The sequence below is a fragment of the Silurus aristotelis genome, assembly GCF_946808225.1.
Source record: "Silurus aristotelis genome assembly, chromosome: 7".
Classification (NCBI taxonomy): Eukaryota; Metazoa; Chordata; class Actinopteri; order Siluriformes; family Siluridae; genus Silurus; species Silurus aristotelis.
The window spans coordinates 8753527-8773143 of NC_139580.1; the positions used below are offsets into that span (position 1 = coordinate 8753527).

Here is a 19617-nt window from a genome sequence, read left to right on the forward strand (position 1 = left end):
AGTAACGCAATCTGGCCTGATGTGGTGCTCTTTTAATTCTTATGATCTAATCCATGGCGTCATGATGCACGGATTAATCCGGTAGACACACTGATGGGCTCTATGTTTTGGATTTAAATTTTTTCACTATTTTCATTAGTACTTCCTGCCATATTCTGCCCTGTGTGATGCCTTCTCACCAAGCTGTTTGCCTATTGTCCTGTAGCCCATCCCAGCTTTGTTCAGGTCTTCAATTTTGTCCCTGGTGTCCTTAGACACCTCTTTGGTCTTGACCATAGTGGAGAGGTTGGAGTCCGATTGTGTGGACAGGTGTCCTTTTATACAGGTAACTAGTTTAAACAATTAATACAGGTAATAAGTGGAGGATAGGAGGGCTTCTTAAAGACAAACTAACAGGTATGTGAGAGACAGAATTATTGCTGGTTGGTAGGTGATCAAATACTAATTTCATGAAATAAAATGGTAATTATTTTAAAACCATACAATATGATTTTCTGGATTTTTTTATTTTTAGATTCTGTCTCTCACAGATGAAGTGTACCCACGATGAAAATTACAGATCTCTCCATTCTTTTTAATTGTAAAAAAAATTCAAATACTTATTTGCCCCACTGTATGTATGTATGTATGTATGTATGTATGTATTTTTTTTATTTAAATTTTTTTTACACAGTGGTGTGAAAGTGTTCTTCCTAAGTTTCTTATTTTGCATGTTTTTCACACTTTAATGTTTCAGACCATCAAACTAATTTAAATATTGGTAAAGATAACACAAGTGAACACATCATGCAGTTTTTAAATGAAAGTTTTTATTTTTGAGGGGAAAACAAAATCCCAAACTACATGGTCCCGTGTGAAAGTGTTTGCCCCCCTGTTAAAACTGTGGTTGATCACCCCTGAGTTCAAATTCTCTCGCCACACCCAGGCCTGATTACTGCCACACCTGTTCACAATCAAGAAATCTCTTAAATAGGACCTGCCTGACAAAGTGAAGTAGACCAAAAGATCCTCAGAAGCTAGACATCATGCTGAGATGCAAAGAAATTTAGAAACAAATGAGAAAGAAAGTGATTGAGATCTATCAGTCTGGAAAAGGTTATAAAGCCAATTCTAAAGCTTTGGGACTCCAGCGAACCACAGTGACATGGAACAGTGGCGAACCTTCCCAGGAGTGGCCGACCAAAATTACCCCAAGAGCACTGCGACAACTTATCCAAGAGGTCACAGAAGACCCCACAACAACATCCAAAGAACTGCAGGCCTCACTTGTCTTGGTTAAGGTCGGTGTTCATGACTCCACCATAAGAAAGAGACTGGGCAAAAATGGTCTGAGTTCCAAGACGAAAACCGCTGCTGAGCAAAAAGAACATAAAGGCTCGTCTCAGTTTTGCCAGAAAACATCTTGATGATCCCCAAGACTTTTGGGGAAAATACTCTGTGGACTGACGAGACAAAAGTTGAACATTTTTTTGGAAGGTGTGTGTCTCATCACATCTGGTGTAAAAGTAACACCACATTTCAGAAATAAAAACATCATACCACCAGTAAAATATGGTGGTGGTATTGTGATGGTCTGGGGCTGTTTTGCTGCTTTAGGACCTGGAAAAATTGCTGTGATAAATGGAACCATGAATTCTGCTGTTTACCAAAAAATCCTGAGGGCCAAATTCTAGCCATCTGTTCATCACCTCAAGCTGAAGCGTTGCTTGTCGTTTTTTATTAATGCAGTTTATTATTATTATTAGCATTTGTAACATCAACAGTTTACATTTTTTAAAACAATTTTCAATTGATTGTATGGATTTTCTCCTGAGTGAAATTCTTGAAGCTGGACATAAAATGCTAAAGAATTCATAGCGCTAACATTAGTTGTTAGCCACTTCCTGGTTAGCGGTTAAAGCTAGTGATATTGATTCTTTGGTGTTTCAATGCATGCGCAATACAAATCTTATTTTCGGTAGGAGTGAGTAGCCACGGTGACACTCTGCTAACTCTAGTTTATTATATCCCTGGCATTGTTTTTTTTTTCTTTATTTCTTCCAAGTTTATTAATAAAAATTTTATAAGATGAACTTAAAGTGCCAGGTGGAGACTAAACAAACTTGCATTCCGCCAGACAGATTTTAACTATCTAACTTCCAAACGTAAAAAAGGATTTTACCGATAGCCCTGTACGGAAAGATTTCGGTGCGGATTATATAATGAATTATCCTGAGTAATATTTGAGTTATTGTACAGTCTCTGTGTGTTGATCCATTTCATGAAGCTGCTAATGACTTAAAGACTTCAATCTTTTCCCTGTTTGGGATCCAACAGCAGTGGAATTGCAGTCTGATAATCAGTGCGCTTGTTTTTTCCACCACTAGAGTGCAGGGTTGCACAGAACTGAAGCTTTTCGTTTTGTTCATTCCCATCACGTGCAGTAGCTTGGACTCTTCACCAAGCATCAAACTGAATTATTCATATAGCCAATTCAAATGAGCTTAAGCATCTGTTTATGTTCCTGCTTTATATAAGCACATGCTTTTGTTGGTCTAAATACATAGTATTATTTTTTATTTATTATCTACTTTTAAGTATAATATTAAATATTAAGTATAACCTTCTCTATAAGTTTTTTTTAATAAAAGCTAAAATTTTATATATGTTGAGTGTTTAGAATTGACATTCTGTTTATCTATTCAAAACTTTGTTCTCTTCCAACTTTTCCTTTATATTGAGCATGAGACTAAATTAACATTTAGATTTAAGGCATATACCCTGATTTAGAGCCTTTTATTACTTCTACAGATCAGCAGTCGAGTGCTAAGGCCCAGAAGTGGCAGCTTGGTGGTGCAGGGATTTAAACTCATGACTGAAGAAGTCCAACACCTTAACCACTGAGCTACCACCACCCACATGTCAGGTGACAGCAGTGTTTTAAATAAGCCCCAATTAAGTCTCTTGGTTTATTGACTGTTAAGCTTCTGATTTAAGTCATTAAAAACAACTTGAGCTAAACGTACAACTGTTGCAGATGGTTGTTTATTCAATCGAGATGATCCCATGATCACAATCAGTAGTGCAGTGTAGAGGCATGTGAATTCGCCAGCGTAACATGTTTATTAAGCTTGTCAAGAGGTGATGTCGAGTTAATAACAGTAAAGGAGCTCCCTTAGGGGAAGGATCTGTAGTGTTGGAGGAGAACTGTCACTGGGCATGTGGAGGCAAAATCGATTTCATTAAGATGTCGGATGAGCTTTTTGAAATTGAAAATTGATATGAACGTAAAATGTTTCCTTTCATTTTCCAGACAAAAACTCCCGTTACCTTCATAAGGTGTGAATTTTATAAGCGTTTGCCAGTCACGTCTCTCCATCCATTATACAGGCAGCGTCCTGTTATTGTGGTTAAATAGAACAGGGATATTTTTACTCCAGGCTTGGCAGCAGGAACACATGATGGGGGGGAAATGCATCAGGGAATATTGTGAAACGTGCAGTGTTTTATAAAATGGCTAACACATTATTGTGTTACTCAACCGTGTTGAAACCGTCGTCAGAATACTGTTTCTGTCATGGATTTTACAGATGCAACTATGATTATTTTGATAATCGATCAATCGTACAATTAAATGTTTTGCTTATCATTACTTGATGATAATTGCAGATGGAAAGTTAACCGTGCTTAAAAAAAAATACACAATTAATTTAGTTTTAAAGATATAATTAAATGATTAAACACATAATTATTAAATGTATACATAAATAAAATATATACAAACATTTAAACGTAGTCAAGCTGCAGAAAAATCATGTTCGTTACTGTTGTAGCAAACAAATGCTATCAAAAGAGAATGAATTGGAGAAATGCAGCTAACAGGCTTAAAAAGAAATGCATTGGTGTACAAGTGCATAATTTGTGGAAAACCACAACAGTGAGTAAAAATGTGATCGTTTTCTGCTGCTGTTATTCGCTGCTTTTAGATGTAGTGTTTGTTCGCACCGGTTTAATTGAATTTATCACTACGTTGCGAGCGATCTGATTGCTCAACCTGATGCTCGCGAGTCACAACAGAACAGATCCAGTGCGACCGTCCTGAAGTTACAAACAGTTTACAAGAGCACTTCATTACACTACACCATTTTCACATGATGAGGATTCTACAGTTTTTACTCACCGTGCTGATATTTCACCTTCACCCATCATTTTATCGATTGCTTTCGGTCTCCTATGTTTCAAAAGGGAAACAGAGCTACATCTATCCAGCTTCTTTAAATAATGTTTAAAGATTTGGACAGGGTCAAACAGAGTTTAGACCTGTCTAGAAATCAGTCAGTGTGAGATTTCAGTGTTGAAGATCGCGTTTGGGAGCGGAAATAAATTTCCTGTTCTATTTTGCAGTTTTACACGTATGTGGTTATGACTCAAAGAAAACAACTAAAATCTTTTCCCAAATTTTTGGCTCAAAACAAAGGGATTTTATTTATTTATTTATTTTTTATTTTATGTTCATGACAACGATCGATACCAAATAGTCCACATCAGACGCTTTCACATTTTTCTCAGAAAGCTGTGTAACTGTGTAATCCTCTCAGCTCTAGTGAATAATCTCTTATTTGATGCTGAATACGACCCAGTTCTCAGCTGATGGAGTGAATCTCGTGGATGCTGAGACACAGTGATTACTGAGTAAAAACGCATCAGTGCGAACAAAGAAGCATGGCTGTTAATGTGTGAGCTGATGATGGTGTATATGTTATGATGTCTTTTTACTGTCAAACCATGCCTCTGTCCTCATCTATGGGCACGATCTGTGGGTAGGAACCAACTAAAAAAAGCTCTCAAGAACAGTTAGCTGAAATGAAGCTCTTCAACAGGGTTTCTTTGTTTAATCTATGTGATGATATGAGGAAAGTAGGGAAAGCCTTAGAGCAGTAACTGTCTTGTAGTAGAGCCAGTTTAAGCATAGTTGGATAAGGTGTTTGAGACCTTTCAAGGGTGCCTCCTGCTTGGTCAACTCTGCTTGAGCTCTATCCCAGCGTATCCCACAGGATGAGGACCCGGTTGTGAACTCATGCCCCACTGGAGAGATTATATCTCACATTTGGCTTGGCAATGTCTAAAGATCTCCCTGAAAGACTGAAATCTGGAGCTTTGGATAGACAAATCTGGGTTGATCTTCCCAGCCTGGAATAGGAAAAAAGTGTTTCTAAAGTCACTACAATTTTTTATTTATTTATTTATTATTATTATTTTTTTTATATAAGTCCTTCATTGGCAAGAGAGTGTTGGCATTTAACCCAATGCAAGATACTTCAGCAGTGGTGTCTTCAATAAATAAGGTTAGATTTACAAGTAACTTTACAAAAACTTTCTTTCTTTTGTTGTATTGCTCTATTGTTGATTTGACCACTGTGTAAATGTATTTGTGTGTATTTTCCAGTTTAAGGGAACAGTTTTCTTGGTACCAGGAAAATGCAGCTTGTAATGGTATCACATAGTATGTTGGGTGGATGAGGTGGACCAGTGAAAATCATGAAAAGTACAGCATGATTGAAATAAATGGAATGTTATGGTTACAGAACAATGTGGCATAAAAGTAGAGAAACATTTTACACAATTCTATTTGCCCACTACTTTTGAATGGTCTGTTTGGCATCTCCAAATGGCATCTCCATCTTCAATATCAGTCAGAATACTGGGGCACTGGATATTTTTCTGTTCAGCCATTAAAGTGGGACCAAAGAAAGTTGCTGAAATGAGGTACTTGGATTGAAATGGTTTCTTGCTAACTTCTTGAGGCCCAAAAACCTGAGCTTTCTGATGGATCAAGGACACAAGTCATTGAGTATGTGGGTGAAGTGGTGGACTCAAAGAACTATGCTGCTTTTTGCTTCTTAAAAAGAAGTTGGTGTGCCATATTTCTGAATGTGAAGTGTCACATTGAAGAAAAAAAAATTGTGTACCATTTTAAAATCAAAACCATGTCAAGAACTGGAAAAGTTTTATGGCCACTGTGGGAACAGCTCGGAGTTTATTAATTGACGTCATGGAGTGCGGTTACACTGTATGTCACTGGTTGGACTTTAGTATCAGCGTTTGTCCAGGCGTTTCTGATGTTGATTTAAAATCAGCAGACAGCTGACACATTTGCTAAATAGGGTTTTTAAAGCAGTCTGAAGTCTGCAATTGAAACCACGTTGGTGGATTAACATAAGTTTCCTAGTACATTTTTCATTTAAGCTTACAGCAGCAATCAAAGCCAAGTGACAAGAAATTATGCAAAAATTATGCATGTCTTATTTTCATTACTGATCTTTGGCAATTCCATCATCCAAGCATATGTGGGTGAAAAACCAACATGAACACTTTTGATAATTTATTTTCAACATTGTGAGCTGGAGTCCTGGAACTTGGTTTTAACTTCCTGGTTGAGAGGATTATTTTAGTCTTTGTTCAGATAATAAATTAACATCATTTGAGATTACATTGTCCTGTTCTCTAGTTTCCTCCCAAGATGGTATGTTTGGTTGGTCAGCTAAGCTAATCTGACCATAGGTTTCAAATAAGTGTGGTCGGTGTCCTGTGTGGTTCCTGCACAAGCCCAGTAATCAGTTCTTTAGATTATAAGTCCACCATGGCCATGATTTCTGAAGAAGAAAATAAATTAATAGTGTTAATTGACTCTTCTTCAATTCTAGTCTATTTCTTGAATCCTGTGTTGAGTTGTTCACTAAGAATGTTTTTTTTTTCACCTTCATTATCATTAAACACCAACCAATCCACCTAATAATAGCCCACATTGCATATGTTTTAGTATTAAAAACTGCAGAAACTCTGGTTTCCCTCAATTATGTTGTGCATTTTCTGTACTCAATTTGTGGCAAACCATTAAACAGGCTTGTTCTACATTTAAGAGAAATATTATTTTTGTAGAAAGTTTCCATTGGGAATTCAACAATGTGAACAGTTTACATTATAAGAATGTAATGTAGTCTAAGAAATTAGTGGCTAAGAAAATAAGTAATTAGAAATAGATGAAAGTTTCCTTAGTTTTCAGGATATCTACTGGTGTGTATGTGTGTATGTGTGTATGTGTGTATGTGTGTGTGTATGTGTGTGTGTATGTGTGTGTGTGTGTGTGTGTGTGTGTGTGTGTGTGTGTGTGTGTGTGTGTGTGTGTGTGTAGAATCTTGGTGTTGCCCATGCTACTACACCATACGTATGAGCAAGACCTCCTTTACAGGAACAGGTTCGAGTTTACTAACTGAGGTCATGGTGCACACCTTGTATATGTTAGTGGTCGGGGCTGATGGGTATTTTGTTATTTGAAAGCATCTGTTACAATTTACTGAGAGCTAAAACATTGCAGCCTGGAGCCGCCTGTGAAGTAAAGACTCAGCGAGGAATTTTAAAACAGCATTCATGCAGTCTCAACACTTAACACGGCGTATCTATCCATACGTATGACCTGTTTTCATTACCGATCAAGCTCAGTGTAGTTTTTCTGTCAATCAGTGCGAAGTAAAGAATACAAATAGGAGATGTGCAGTGTTAAAAGTTGAGTGTAAGTTTAGAGTCCAGCAGTGATTCTTTGGCTTTGCTGAGATTTGAACACATCCTTTTAATCTCTATTTGAATTTTTTAATTTTGAGTGGGATAAACCAAGACTAATGGCATATTAGTTTTTGGCTTAGGAAACTAACGCAAACCCATAGCTAATGAGGGAAAAACAGATTAAAAAAGCTATAGAATAATGACTGTTTCAGGTGTCGGGAATGTCTGATGGTGTGAAGAATTTCCGTAATGAGATTATCCACATTTAATAAAGCGATCAGATTTTCATTTTTAAAGTTGAACAACCACCAGTGTTGACCTTCTTTTTTTTTTTTTTTTTTTAGTTACTTTATGAATAAACGTGCGGGAAGGATTTGATTTCAATGGACAGAGTTGTTGATTACAAATTTTGCGGTAACGTGGATTAATTGCATTTGAATCCTGCCAGTTTTAGACACATTTAGTGTATGTGGGTAAAATCATCTATAATCCGAATACAAAATCTTGTTAAATGGGGTCAAAGTTACCCTTCGTGAAAAGGCTGTTGGAACGAAATGTTGATGAATTTGACAGAAGCCATTGAACCATTTAAAATGTCAACCATAATGGTCTGTTTGCAAAAAACCTGGAATCCCTTGTCAGGAAACTAAAAAGCATGATTGTAGCCTGTATAGGAACAGCTCCAAGATTACTGACTCGGTCTATAATGTGTACTCGCCCTTTATTCGTCACTTAAATGTGTATACGGTAGCGGTTGGAGTTGTTTAGTAGTATTTTTAGATAAATGTATCTGCTTCCTGGAGCTTTAAATCGGCTAAGAAGCATTTCATTGTAAAGCTTTTTTCAATATTAGCACACACAGTCGAGCTGGCAGAGTGGAAAAAATAAACATGATTGACCTACTTTCATTATTGATCTCAATTGAGTTACGCGTCCAGTCAATCGGTGGCGTGTATACTGAGGTTTTGCACATTGGAAAACCTCCAGTTTACAGCATAAAGCATAAGGTAATTCAATGCATTTGACAAGGCTCTACCAGGAATCTGTTTCGGTGGATTTATTTACAGTGAGAAGTTAATTCATGAGGTTTTAATGAAACTAATGCGTCTCAGGGGAAGCCGAACCTAGCATAACATTCTCATGCCAGCTTTCTTGGATTAATGTATATTCTGGCAGGCTTGGAGCCTTGCTCTGTGATAGGGTTGCTTCTTGTGGGTGGGCTTCTACAGTTGTAGTTAACATACCCTCCTGGTGTCAGAAATTGCTTCTAAAACAAAGAAAATAAAGAGCTGTAATTTAAAGCTTGGACTAACCCTCAAAAATGGTCATGGTGGCTTCATTGCCTAAGGCCAGCATCATCTTGGGTTATGATGTGTGGTCTCTGCTCACTGGTCTAAAAAATGGTTTTCAAATATGTGGTTTGTAATATACAGTCACAGTCGACCCCGTGTGGGACTGTTGTAGAATTAGCACTCGGGTTTCTTTCTCAATTAGCAACAGGACTTTAGAGTGTCTTTCAAAAACTTTTTCTAATACGAGCACAAAGAAACGGATTTAAGGTTAAGAAACTTATTTAAGACCCACAGATTGAGGGTAATCAGCAAATCTGGACCCGAATCTGGTCCTAGCTGCACTGTACAGTAAATGCCTATATACTGTGCTATAAATGCTTATGGTTATGTGTATGAATCTCACACACAATTTACTGTTCTGCATCTTGTCCCTGTTTATCATCAAACTGGTGCCAAATGTGCTGTGATGTCATAATGCAACTAAAATACTACATACAATATCTGAAAAGATTATTGTGAATACACACGATTGTGCTATTGGCCACTTTGTATGTACTGCGTTGTCTTTTGTCGGCAAGCAAACCATATTTTCTGAGTTGCTTGCTTTTATTTAAATCTGATTTCTTCAAAAGCCCTAAATGTATCCTGTGACTGGAAAATCGAGTCTAACTTTGTGTGGTGTGTTCCGCATTTGAGACGATCAAGTGTATTCTCTCTTATAGGTGGTTAATTCTAATATTTGGAGATGATCCGCTGTGGCGACCCCTAACGGGAAAAGCCGAAAGAAGAAGGTGGTTCATTGTAATGTCAGTGGGAGGCTTCTGTTAATTGAAATTGTCCGTTTCTGTGAATTTAGTATTAGGCAAACCATTAAATGTTGCTAATCAAACGAAGAAATAGCACTAAAATCTAAGAACGGTTGCCTGGGAAACTAAGATAGCGCTAAGAAAACCCAGAACTAGTGCAAGGCAAAGCAAGAACTAATGCTAAGCAAACCAAAAACTGCTGTGCAGACTAAGAACCAGTGCTAGTTAAACCAAGAATGAATGCAAGGAAAACCAAAGAAATCCGAGCAGATCATTTAGGTTTTTTTATTGAGTTTCTCAGGTCGGCTAGGCTCAAGTATACAAGGCAGAATTTACAATAATGTTGATTATGATGATCTGGACAACGAGCTAACCAGTGGTGATGAAACCTGATCCATATGTAGACTCTTCATACAGTAAGTTTTCTCTGGCACTCCTTAATCTGTCCGCCCCCTGCTTTAGCAATCTGTATCTCAGTCCACTGCACAGTGTATTACAAATAATTAAAGCTGGGATTGAGAAAAAGGTATGCTGCTAGTCTTCTATCTCTGATTTCACTCTTTCACACGTGTGCAATAGACGTGCCAAAACATGGCGTTTTTCTCTTACCTTTACCAGGAAAACAGATGCTGCCTCTCAGAATTTAAGTCTCATCAGTTTCCTAACAATGACCTGCATTTCGCTTTAGATGACATTTGCCAGACCAGGAAACTTTTAAAGAAAAGTTTAAAAGGAGTTCATGAATCCTGAGCATTCACACATGTGTATACCATATAGAAAATGTGGAGGAATGTGTTGTTTTAAATTGGTACTGACTGAACATTTTCATTCCAACTCACACCGTTCAGTCACTGTAATGCGTTTCCAAATTACACACAGCTGAGTGGAGAGTGCCCACTTCCAGTCTGTCCACACCTGACTTACAGCAGAGTGGGGACTCTTAAATCTGCCCACGACCGGCGCACAGCCTCGCAGACCACCAATAAATTACCGACATATTATATTGCTCAAATTGTTACATGTTTCTTTGCCGGGAAGTGTGCCAGTACCCACATACGGCTCAGCCCTGAGAGGAGGACATGGTGAAAACGGCAGAGATATCCAGCTGTCTGTAACCCTAGCTGAGGAAGCCTTATTTATACATCATTAGATGCTGTGTGGGCTGATGGAATAGATTTTAATACACTAGACAGACTATAATTTTCAGTTTAAGGTCTTTTTTTTGCTTCTATAAATGCTTCATATTCTAGATAAGGCCCTGCTTCGGAATAATCATTATCATTATCAGCAAATAAAGCCCTTAGGACTCGAGACTTTTGTCCCACCAGCTAAGCACCGAGTTTGCAGTGCACTGGGATGTTGTTGGCAGTCCAGTCCAAGACCACAAACTCAAAGCCAGAATGTCACAGCGATTGCAAGAGCCGAGCTCGACGAAGACATAGCCGCCATTCCTCAGGCATGAGTAATGGAGATACGGCTTTATAGTCGTTCCTCATCGTCTTTGAGGAACAGAGGGGTGTCCTGCCTAATTGCTTGGGTTTCAGTCCTCTCTGTATGATGGATTGTGTTTGAAATGCTTGCGCAGAGCTCTCTAATGAAGCGTCAGAGAGCGCTGCTCCGTCTTGAGCAGCAGGCGACGGCGAGTGAAACTTATCTCTCCGGCACACAGCGACCTACTTGCATAAATTCAGCTGAAGAGTTCGAGGAGAGTTCAGCAACATGCCAGCCATTGATCTCCTTATGTCATCTTTTTTTTTTTGACCGTTTTTCAGGTGAAGTATGTCTGCGCTGTTTAGATGTGATGAAACAGACAAGACATACAGCCAGGAAGGGATTCATTTATAGATGGAAAAGTTTGCTTCTGACAGAGGTGCCTTTGTGAACGTGGCCGCATTTTAACCTTTCGCCGGGTTTGATGTTATTCTCGGATTTGTACAAGCTTTGAATTTTATGTCCGTATTTTTGCAGTAGCGAACCTTTGGTGGGGAAATATTGTGGCATTTAATAGGAGGATATTTTGGATGCGTTATTAGAGCTGCTTGTGTCGTCTGATTTGTTCAAGCACCTACTTTGCACTTTGTACATTTTTATGGGAAGATATTACAGGTAGTGCCAGACAATAGCTGCTTACTAGAGGTTGACTGATTGCTGGACTATTGGCAAAAAACCCATACCAATAGTTTTTCCGGCTTCCGATACGCTTTCATTACAAGATGCCATGTGCTGTTTGTTTTTACACACAAGGCTCCGCACTGCACAGGGAGCGCTACATTATATTTAGTAATTGTAATGTATTAATTATATGTATTTTTTTTATATATTCATATTTATTGCCTTTAGCACATGATTTAGTGCTGTGTTTTTGTCATATATAAAAAAAATATAAATCTACTCTATGACTGACTTCACTGAAGATTCTTAAGCATAGAAAACCATTTCTTTATTGTTTAACCAGGAAAATACTGTGCTGTTTTTAGTTTAATTATTTTATTTATTTTACATTAACACCATTTGGCAGACGCTCTTATACAGAGCAACTTGCATATCTCCATTTATACAACTGAGCAGTTGAGGATTAAGGGCCTTGCTCAAGGGCCCAGCATTGTTCGCTTGGGGTTTTAAACCATCAACATTCTGATCAGAAGTTCAACATCTTAACCACTGAACTACCCCATTTTATTTCCCCCCCCAAAGCGTTCTTAGTAGCTTTTTTTTTTTCCTTTTTTTGTAAAACTAAACATGACAACCCAAATCTAGACTGTTTAAGATTGTAATGTAAAAAATTTATTATTATTTTTTTTAATTTTATTTTTCACCTGTCAAATTCACCTGTAGTCTGTGGTTCTTCACTGACAAGAATGGAAAGATGCATATACATGATTTTTTATTTTTTGTTTGTTTGTTTGTTTTTTACATTGTGTGGGTTTTGAGATGCTTTTCAGCTCACCACGGTTAAGTGTTTGAGTTAACTGTTGCCTCTCTGCCTGCTCATACAAGTCTGGCCATATTTCTCTCATCAACCCATAGTAACGCCACTTACTGGATGTTTTTGTTTGTTTGTTTGTTTTTGTATTTCACACCATTCTGTGTAAACTCTACAGCCTGTTTGAATTTGAAAATCCCAGGAAATCAGCACATTCTACAACACTTAATCCAGCCCATCTGGTACCAACTACCCTGTCTCAGCTGCAAAACACTCTCCTTGTGAATTATTATAAGGTATATAAAGGAAATAGATTGACATTTCATAATGACCTAGAACTTGACATTTCAGGAAGCATTGCTAACTTCATTTCATTAAGGTAAATGCAAGGATGGAAATGTTATGCATGCGATTGTATACAAAAATAAAAAACTTTAAATGATTGACGTGACCAAAATTGCTGTCTTTTTGCCTGTGGTGTCTTGGCTTCAGTACGACTTCTATCAAGCCGTTCTGTTGAATGAGACGCAGTGGAAATGGGTATGAATGTGAGATCTTTAGGGGGTCACAGAAAAGCAATAGCAGTTGTCATTTCCCCTACAAAGACTGCATTTAGGGAAATGGCAGCGAGCCAGACGCAGACCGTTCCGTTCATTCGATTTCTGCAATCTATTATCCAAGAAGGATTTGAACTATATGCCTCGACAGTGAATACAACGGTGTCGTAATGTCTGCGAGGTGGTTCTACACCTTGTCTTAATGTATCCAGTGTATCGTATGAAAATTAGATTAAAGTTAATGCATGTTTTTCCGCACTGTCGGCGTTATTGTGGTGAATTGCATGCCTGTTATTGATTTAATGAAGATATCTTGAAAAGAAAACGGTTTATATTTACCATTAATCTTTTATAACGTACATATTTTATATATACCATGGGTGGTATAAATCAAGTTGAAACTATTTCCAATTCCTATTAACTAATTGCCTTAAATGGTATACAATTTTGTTTCTTCTCTGTTTAACCCTTCTTCTTCTTTCGTCTGCTTCTGTTAGGGGTCGCCACAGCAGATCATTTGTCTCCATACCCCCCCCCCCCCTGTCCTCTACATCTGCCTCCTTCAACTCAACTACCTGCATGTCTTCCCTCACCACACCCATAAACCTCCTCCTTGGTCTTCCTTTTTTCCTCCTTCCTGGTGGCTCCATCCTCAGCATTCTCCTACTGATCTACCCCATGTCCCTCCTCTGCACATGTCCAGACCATCTCAATTGTGCCTCTTTCACTTTGTCTCCAAAATGTCTTACATCTTGTCCATCGTCATCATTCCCACTGAAAATCTCAGCATCTTCAGCTCTGCTAACTCCAACCCCGCCTCCTGTTATGTTTTAACCCTTAAATGTTCAAAACAAACCAATACACCATTAATCCACAGTCTAGTTAAACCCTAGTTACATGTCTACATCATACATGGCCCGTGCATGGTTTTTGTTTTGGATGGAGGTCATAGAGTTGTGGTTTGGCCAAGGCTTTTGTGAGATGTGCATTTGTTAGGCTAAGAGCCATAACTGTGTCCTGTTTGCAGAAATTAGGCTACAGCAGAAAAGTGATGATATCTGACCTCATTGGCAATAGAATTTTATTACCCACTGAAGAAGCCATGTGGTGCTTTAAAAATATCTAATTTGAACCTGATGTATTTGGATTTCACATTTTAGTGTTAAATTTTTATAAGCATTGTATGTATTAAAGCATCAAAAAGATGTATTTTTTAAATTTATATGCAATTTTCGCCGTTGTACCAATTTGCTCAGGTTATATCATTACACATTTTATTTGCTTCCGGGGACAAAACAAACCAGCATGCTGCTTGTTGAACCTACACATTTGGTGGTTAGAAGACTACAATCACAAAAAATAGAGCTCCATGTAGAGCCATAACGATTCCTTTGTTTTTGACACTGGGTTTTTCTCCTAAGATCTAAACCATGTAGTGTAGAACCAAAGATGTTCCAAATTTAACCAGTGTTAAAAAGCATTTTACTTAAACCATTATTATTATTATTATTATTATTATGGTTCAACCAAGGTGCTTGATCAGAGTTCTTGAATGAGCTGAAATAGCTAGAATCTTTGGTATAAACTAGCTCTCAAAAGGTGCTTATATAGAACCTGTCAACAAAGTGACTTCCTTTTAAAGAGATTTTCATGTAGAGACATTTGAGCAAACCATTTCTAAGGGTTCTAAGTATGTTTAAAAGATGGCAACAGGAACAGATTCTAACCATCATTGGTTCTGTAGGTAATGCATGGCAAAGAAAGACTTTTAGGACTTCAAGTGATAGGAGAATAATTTTCCGGTTACAGAGAATATGTTGAATTTTGTTCATTCTTGAGAAACCACTTTTTCAAAGCAACTTTTTAACACATTTATATATGATTTCTAGTTAATTAGTTTTACACCCTAACACACTTCCTGTTACTTGTTCACATTTAGACCTCACACATTTTTGTCCTGCAAAATTGAGTTAGCATTGATTTTAAAAAAATTAATAAATAAATAAAAGATGGTCTGTTTTGTCTCAGGTTTGACACACTAATTCTTACACCAACACTGATATGAGGTCATCTGTTGGTTCATTTGGAAACATCAAGTGTGATTCCGGTCTTCTAGAGGTTTTGTTGAGTTTCTCAGAGAGTTCTAGGGGTTCTGGGATTCAGTAGGCCATATAGCTTGATACATTTTTTGGCATGTGCAGCTCTATAGCATTAATGAGTTGTAGGGGATGTAGGGGGGAGTGTGGTCTAAAGTACAGCATGCTGTGGTTGGACTGGGTGCTTGTGGTGATCGAGAGATGGAGAGAGATGGAAAATGGGGGAAGGGTTGATAATTCAAAACACATTTTCTTACAGCCTGGAGGAGGTCTGGGGTCTACATAGGATGTGTGTTATGAGTTTCTCTGATTGAGAGGAAAAAAACAGTCTGCAAATGTATAGTTCAGTCCAAGAGAGGGACCAGACCTTGTCTAAACATGGAGGGCTTATGATATATGGGGCATTTCAGAGGTGGAATGATCAAGTCTTCAAAACATTTAAGATATGGTGGAAGATTAAAATGACCTGCATGTCAAACACACTACCACTTTGCGCAAAATGCCAAAGGTAATCCCAGTTCATTGGTTCTACATGTAGCAGCTGAGTGCAAGCAGAGTCCAAATGGATCCTTCTGATGGACAGCTTGTAAGAGGTGCGACTCCTGTAGCTGTTTCTCTAAAACTAGCCCAAAACGAATGCTGACATGAAACACTTGTATTCTCGGGTCAAACGTGTTATTTCTCTTGTTAGCTGGCACCTTTGTTTTCAATTTGCACTTGCTTGCCAGGCCTTTTTCTGCATTCCTTTCATCACTTAGAGCCCTGACATAACCCACACGGAGACATGAAGCATAACGAGGGGAGGTTCCTCAACAGAGTCAGGAAAGGGAGGCCAGGAATAAGAGAAATATACCTCTGGAACACAAGGAGTAAAAAATTCTGGTTGTTACAAGGCATGTAATGGTTGCATGGATATGCAGGGATGTTCCAGTCTTGCTATTGAAATGACTGCAGTTTATATTCCATCCAAAACATTTCCTAGTCAGAAAGGACTAATGGTGTATTGGTCATAATACAAACTGTGGTAATGCCAGTATGGCATTTGTACAATAAAGAATAAAATGCACTGTTATAGACTGCAAACAATTAATTTATATTTCCACATGGTTAATTTTACTTTCCTATTTTGTCAATTCTTTTGAAAAATAAGCCACACTAGTGAGCCCCACTGGGTAAAAAGTCAACACAGCACTGACGTGCAAAAGGAGCTTAGGGTGAGTGACATTGAGCTAGTGCAGATATTTCGCTTCCGGGATTGTATGTGTATCGATTACAAGGCACTGTAATGCAACACCTACCATCTGGGAAGCTTCAGATCCCAATCTTCCACCTCCCCAAATTCTAACGCAGGAACAATTCTTGGTCAAGGCTAATTTGTTTGACTAATATGAAGCAGCTTTCTCAAAGACAAGATACCTCTGGTGTTAATTGTGGAGGCAACTGTTAATTAAAATTCTTCAGATGTACCTCAGTATAGTCCATCTGTGCCATGGCTGCTCCCATGTTTTGTTGATTTTGAGGGGTTTTTGGAAATTGTTCCCAAGAACTTGCTGGACACGATTTTGCTGATTTGAGACTAAAGAATGGACCCAAAGATTGAGAGGATAGAGGGGTTTGCTTTATTATATACTGATGACCTTTGACACGTGGCCTACTGGAAAAACATTAGTTCATTGCCGCTCAGACGACTGGTCAGAAGAAGCGAGTACACCACATGATTAATAGCATGCTGCAGGAAAGAGAGAGGAAAAGTTTCTGGTCCAGTAGAGTTACTTAATAACCACAGATTTTTATGGCAGACCATTTTCAGAAAACTTCACACAGACATCTTGTGAAAAATGCATCCATAAAATAGTAATTCATCACAAAATACTGACATTTCCAATAAACCACATACACCTCAGACTTGTTGGGTCACCGACGGTTAAGTGTAGCCAAATAAATATATATTGAATTGTATAGATATTTTTTCTGTCACTGTGTTCTGATATCGTGGCATATTCCGGAGTAAATAATTCAGCGTGGGTTTGGATACGTGTTTGGCTAGTGTTTTCCCCTTCCCCCCTCTCTTTCTTTCTCTCTGTCGCTCTAAGCCGATAGGCTGCTGTCAGAGAGTGATTGGCTGTGAGGGCTCGAGCAGCTGCACAAAAGCGCTCAACTCTAAAGAGGGAGGGAGGACGAGAGAGAGGGAGAGAGCCAAAGCGAGAAAAAGCAAGCGCTCTAAATGGTGCTCTCCTGACTTTCTGCAACCTTCTAACGCCATTTCATGCTCGGATCTCAATAGCATTCTCGCCCCGTGTGCAGCGTCTGGCTTTCGGACCAAAGGACACTGTTGGGATTTCTGAACGAGGAAAGACAGAATCAAGAGAAAAGAACAAAATGGGAACCTAGCAGTGGATGGCATGGGAGCTTGATGCGTCCTGTCTTTTGCAGCATCAGAGGTTGTTTATCTTCACTCTCGCCTTCCTGTTTTTAAAACACTCAAGCTGTCAGTAGCTGCATTTTGACAGGCCATGTGTGTGTAAATAAAGCTCAGCGCTCTTATAGGCTGGGCACCAAGCCAGCAGTGGAACCCTGGAGGTAGAGCACTTTGAGCACCACTGTCTGACTAGATCAACAAGTCTGACATGAGACAGTTCCTCTGAAAGGCATCTCCCACATAAAAGTCTACTACAAAGTGATGTGTGTGCTGGCATTGGTAGAATTGAGTGCAGCACTGAACCAAACGAGGCAGCCTGAAGAACGAGAAGGCAAGAGAGCATGCGTGGGGGTGTGTACTGCTTTGGAATTGTGTTCTGTGCCTTCAGACCCGTCCGTTTTTAGAAAGCCACACGTGCATGTAGCAGTGTTTTTACTTTTTGTCACCAGTGCATCGGATCATGGGAAGTGCTCTCTGCACCTCCCGGTGTTGCCTTTCACATGGGAACGCAATATTATCGGACTACGGTAAAGTCTGATTGAAGAGATTTAGTGCTTCGTTTTTGCACTGCAAAAAGTTACCATGCTGACTATTTAGTGAGAGAATACGTATCGGCTGTAATGGCTGGAGGAACATTAGTGTTGAATTGAAGGCTGCAGCTGACCTCATCACCAGCTTTTTTTTTTTTTTTTTTTTTTTTTTTTAAGTCTAATTTGTTTTTAGTGGAATCTTTTGTGTTTGCTATGCTCAGCTAGTGGAGCGTAGCTTTGCTGAATTAAGCTATTGTTTGAACGGAGTTCTCTCACGCTGCAGACATTGAGCTCCTCCTGCACCCCTGCAACCCCTAAACCAACCAAGACCACCCCCTCCATCCTCCCTCCCTGGTCCCCTCATCTGTCCCCACGATCCCCCAAACACCTCCTCTTCAATTCTTATGGTGGAGACGCTGAAGTGTGCGTGTGTGTGTTTTGCCTGAAAATGCATGTGAAGCTCTAACTCTAAGCCTGGATTTGGAATCTATTTAGCAGCTGAAGATGTCTGTTTGAAATTAACGCTTAACCAGGAGACAAGGACAATTTGCTGATTGAGAATTGTTCAGATTTGAGCAGTCTGAATGAATCGCCTTGCATGCGGCACGGGAGGGAAGGGAGAGCGCTAAAGCACCACTTCTGTCGAGGAGGTGGGGGCGAGCGGACATGAAGAAAACTCGCAGCACTACTCTACGCAGGGCCTGGCCCAGTTCGGACTTCTCCGACCGGGCCACGGAACGAACCCGTTCCCGCAGCGAGAAGGACTACAGACTTTATAAGCACTACCCCAAGCCCTTCAGTACCTACTCAGTCTCACAATCGCCTCGGATATACATGCCTACAGGTGGGTTTATTTATGATGCCATATGATGCATTTTGCAGCTTTTTCCAGGTTACTGGTTCGTAGGTTACTGTATATTTCTGGTTGTACATTTTTATTCTTGGGGAAAGATTCAGCACTGGTAATAAGTTTAGAAAGTAAACTAAATAATTTGGCATTAGGAGATTTAGTTGCCAGTGGTATTCTGCTATAAGCATGTATTTCAAGGCCAGGAGATACAGGTCACCTACTTTTAGGAGTCTGTAGTCCTTCCCTTGGCTGCAGCATCTGTTAGTGCGGCACAGCAAACGATGGAGGGCATTTAAGCATTTGCTGTAAGACATGGCATGAACAAACTTATGCCAAGTTTGTCTATGAAAATTGACCCAAGATATCGCTCTCAAGCATGATTTAGGTCATGTTCGTTGTTTTTTTCCTGACAATGGTCAACACTAGCACATTTTTTACCTCCAGAAACTTTTGGTTTATTTGTTCTATCGATCCATCTATAACACGCTATACATATATGTGCATATTTATTTGAACAACTACTATTTGCATTGCTGGTAGATGCTAAATGGCAATTTGTTGTTGTATACCTGTACCATGCAAAGATGCATTTTTTTTTTTATCTA

The 19617-nt window shown here is 39.0% G+C and overlaps 1 protein-coding gene across 2 annotated transcripts in view; it reads left to right on the forward strand.

Moving 5' to 3' along the window:
• Window positions 1-19617, forward strand: part of stox2b (storkhead box 2b) — a 62949-nt gene that overhangs the window by 7762 nt on the left and 35570 nt on the right. The window contains exon 1 of one of the 2 annotated variants that reach the window (XM_083546960.1): window positions 18311-19006. The exons of the other annotated variant lie outside the window; for it this stretch is intronic. Coding sequence (XP_083403086.1) covers window positions 18829-19006 — 178 coding nt within the window. The 5' untranslated portion in view covers window positions 18311-18828. Of the gene's footprint in view, window positions 1-18310; window positions 19007-19617 lie in introns of those variants that run through there. 2 annotated transcript variants of the gene reach the window in all.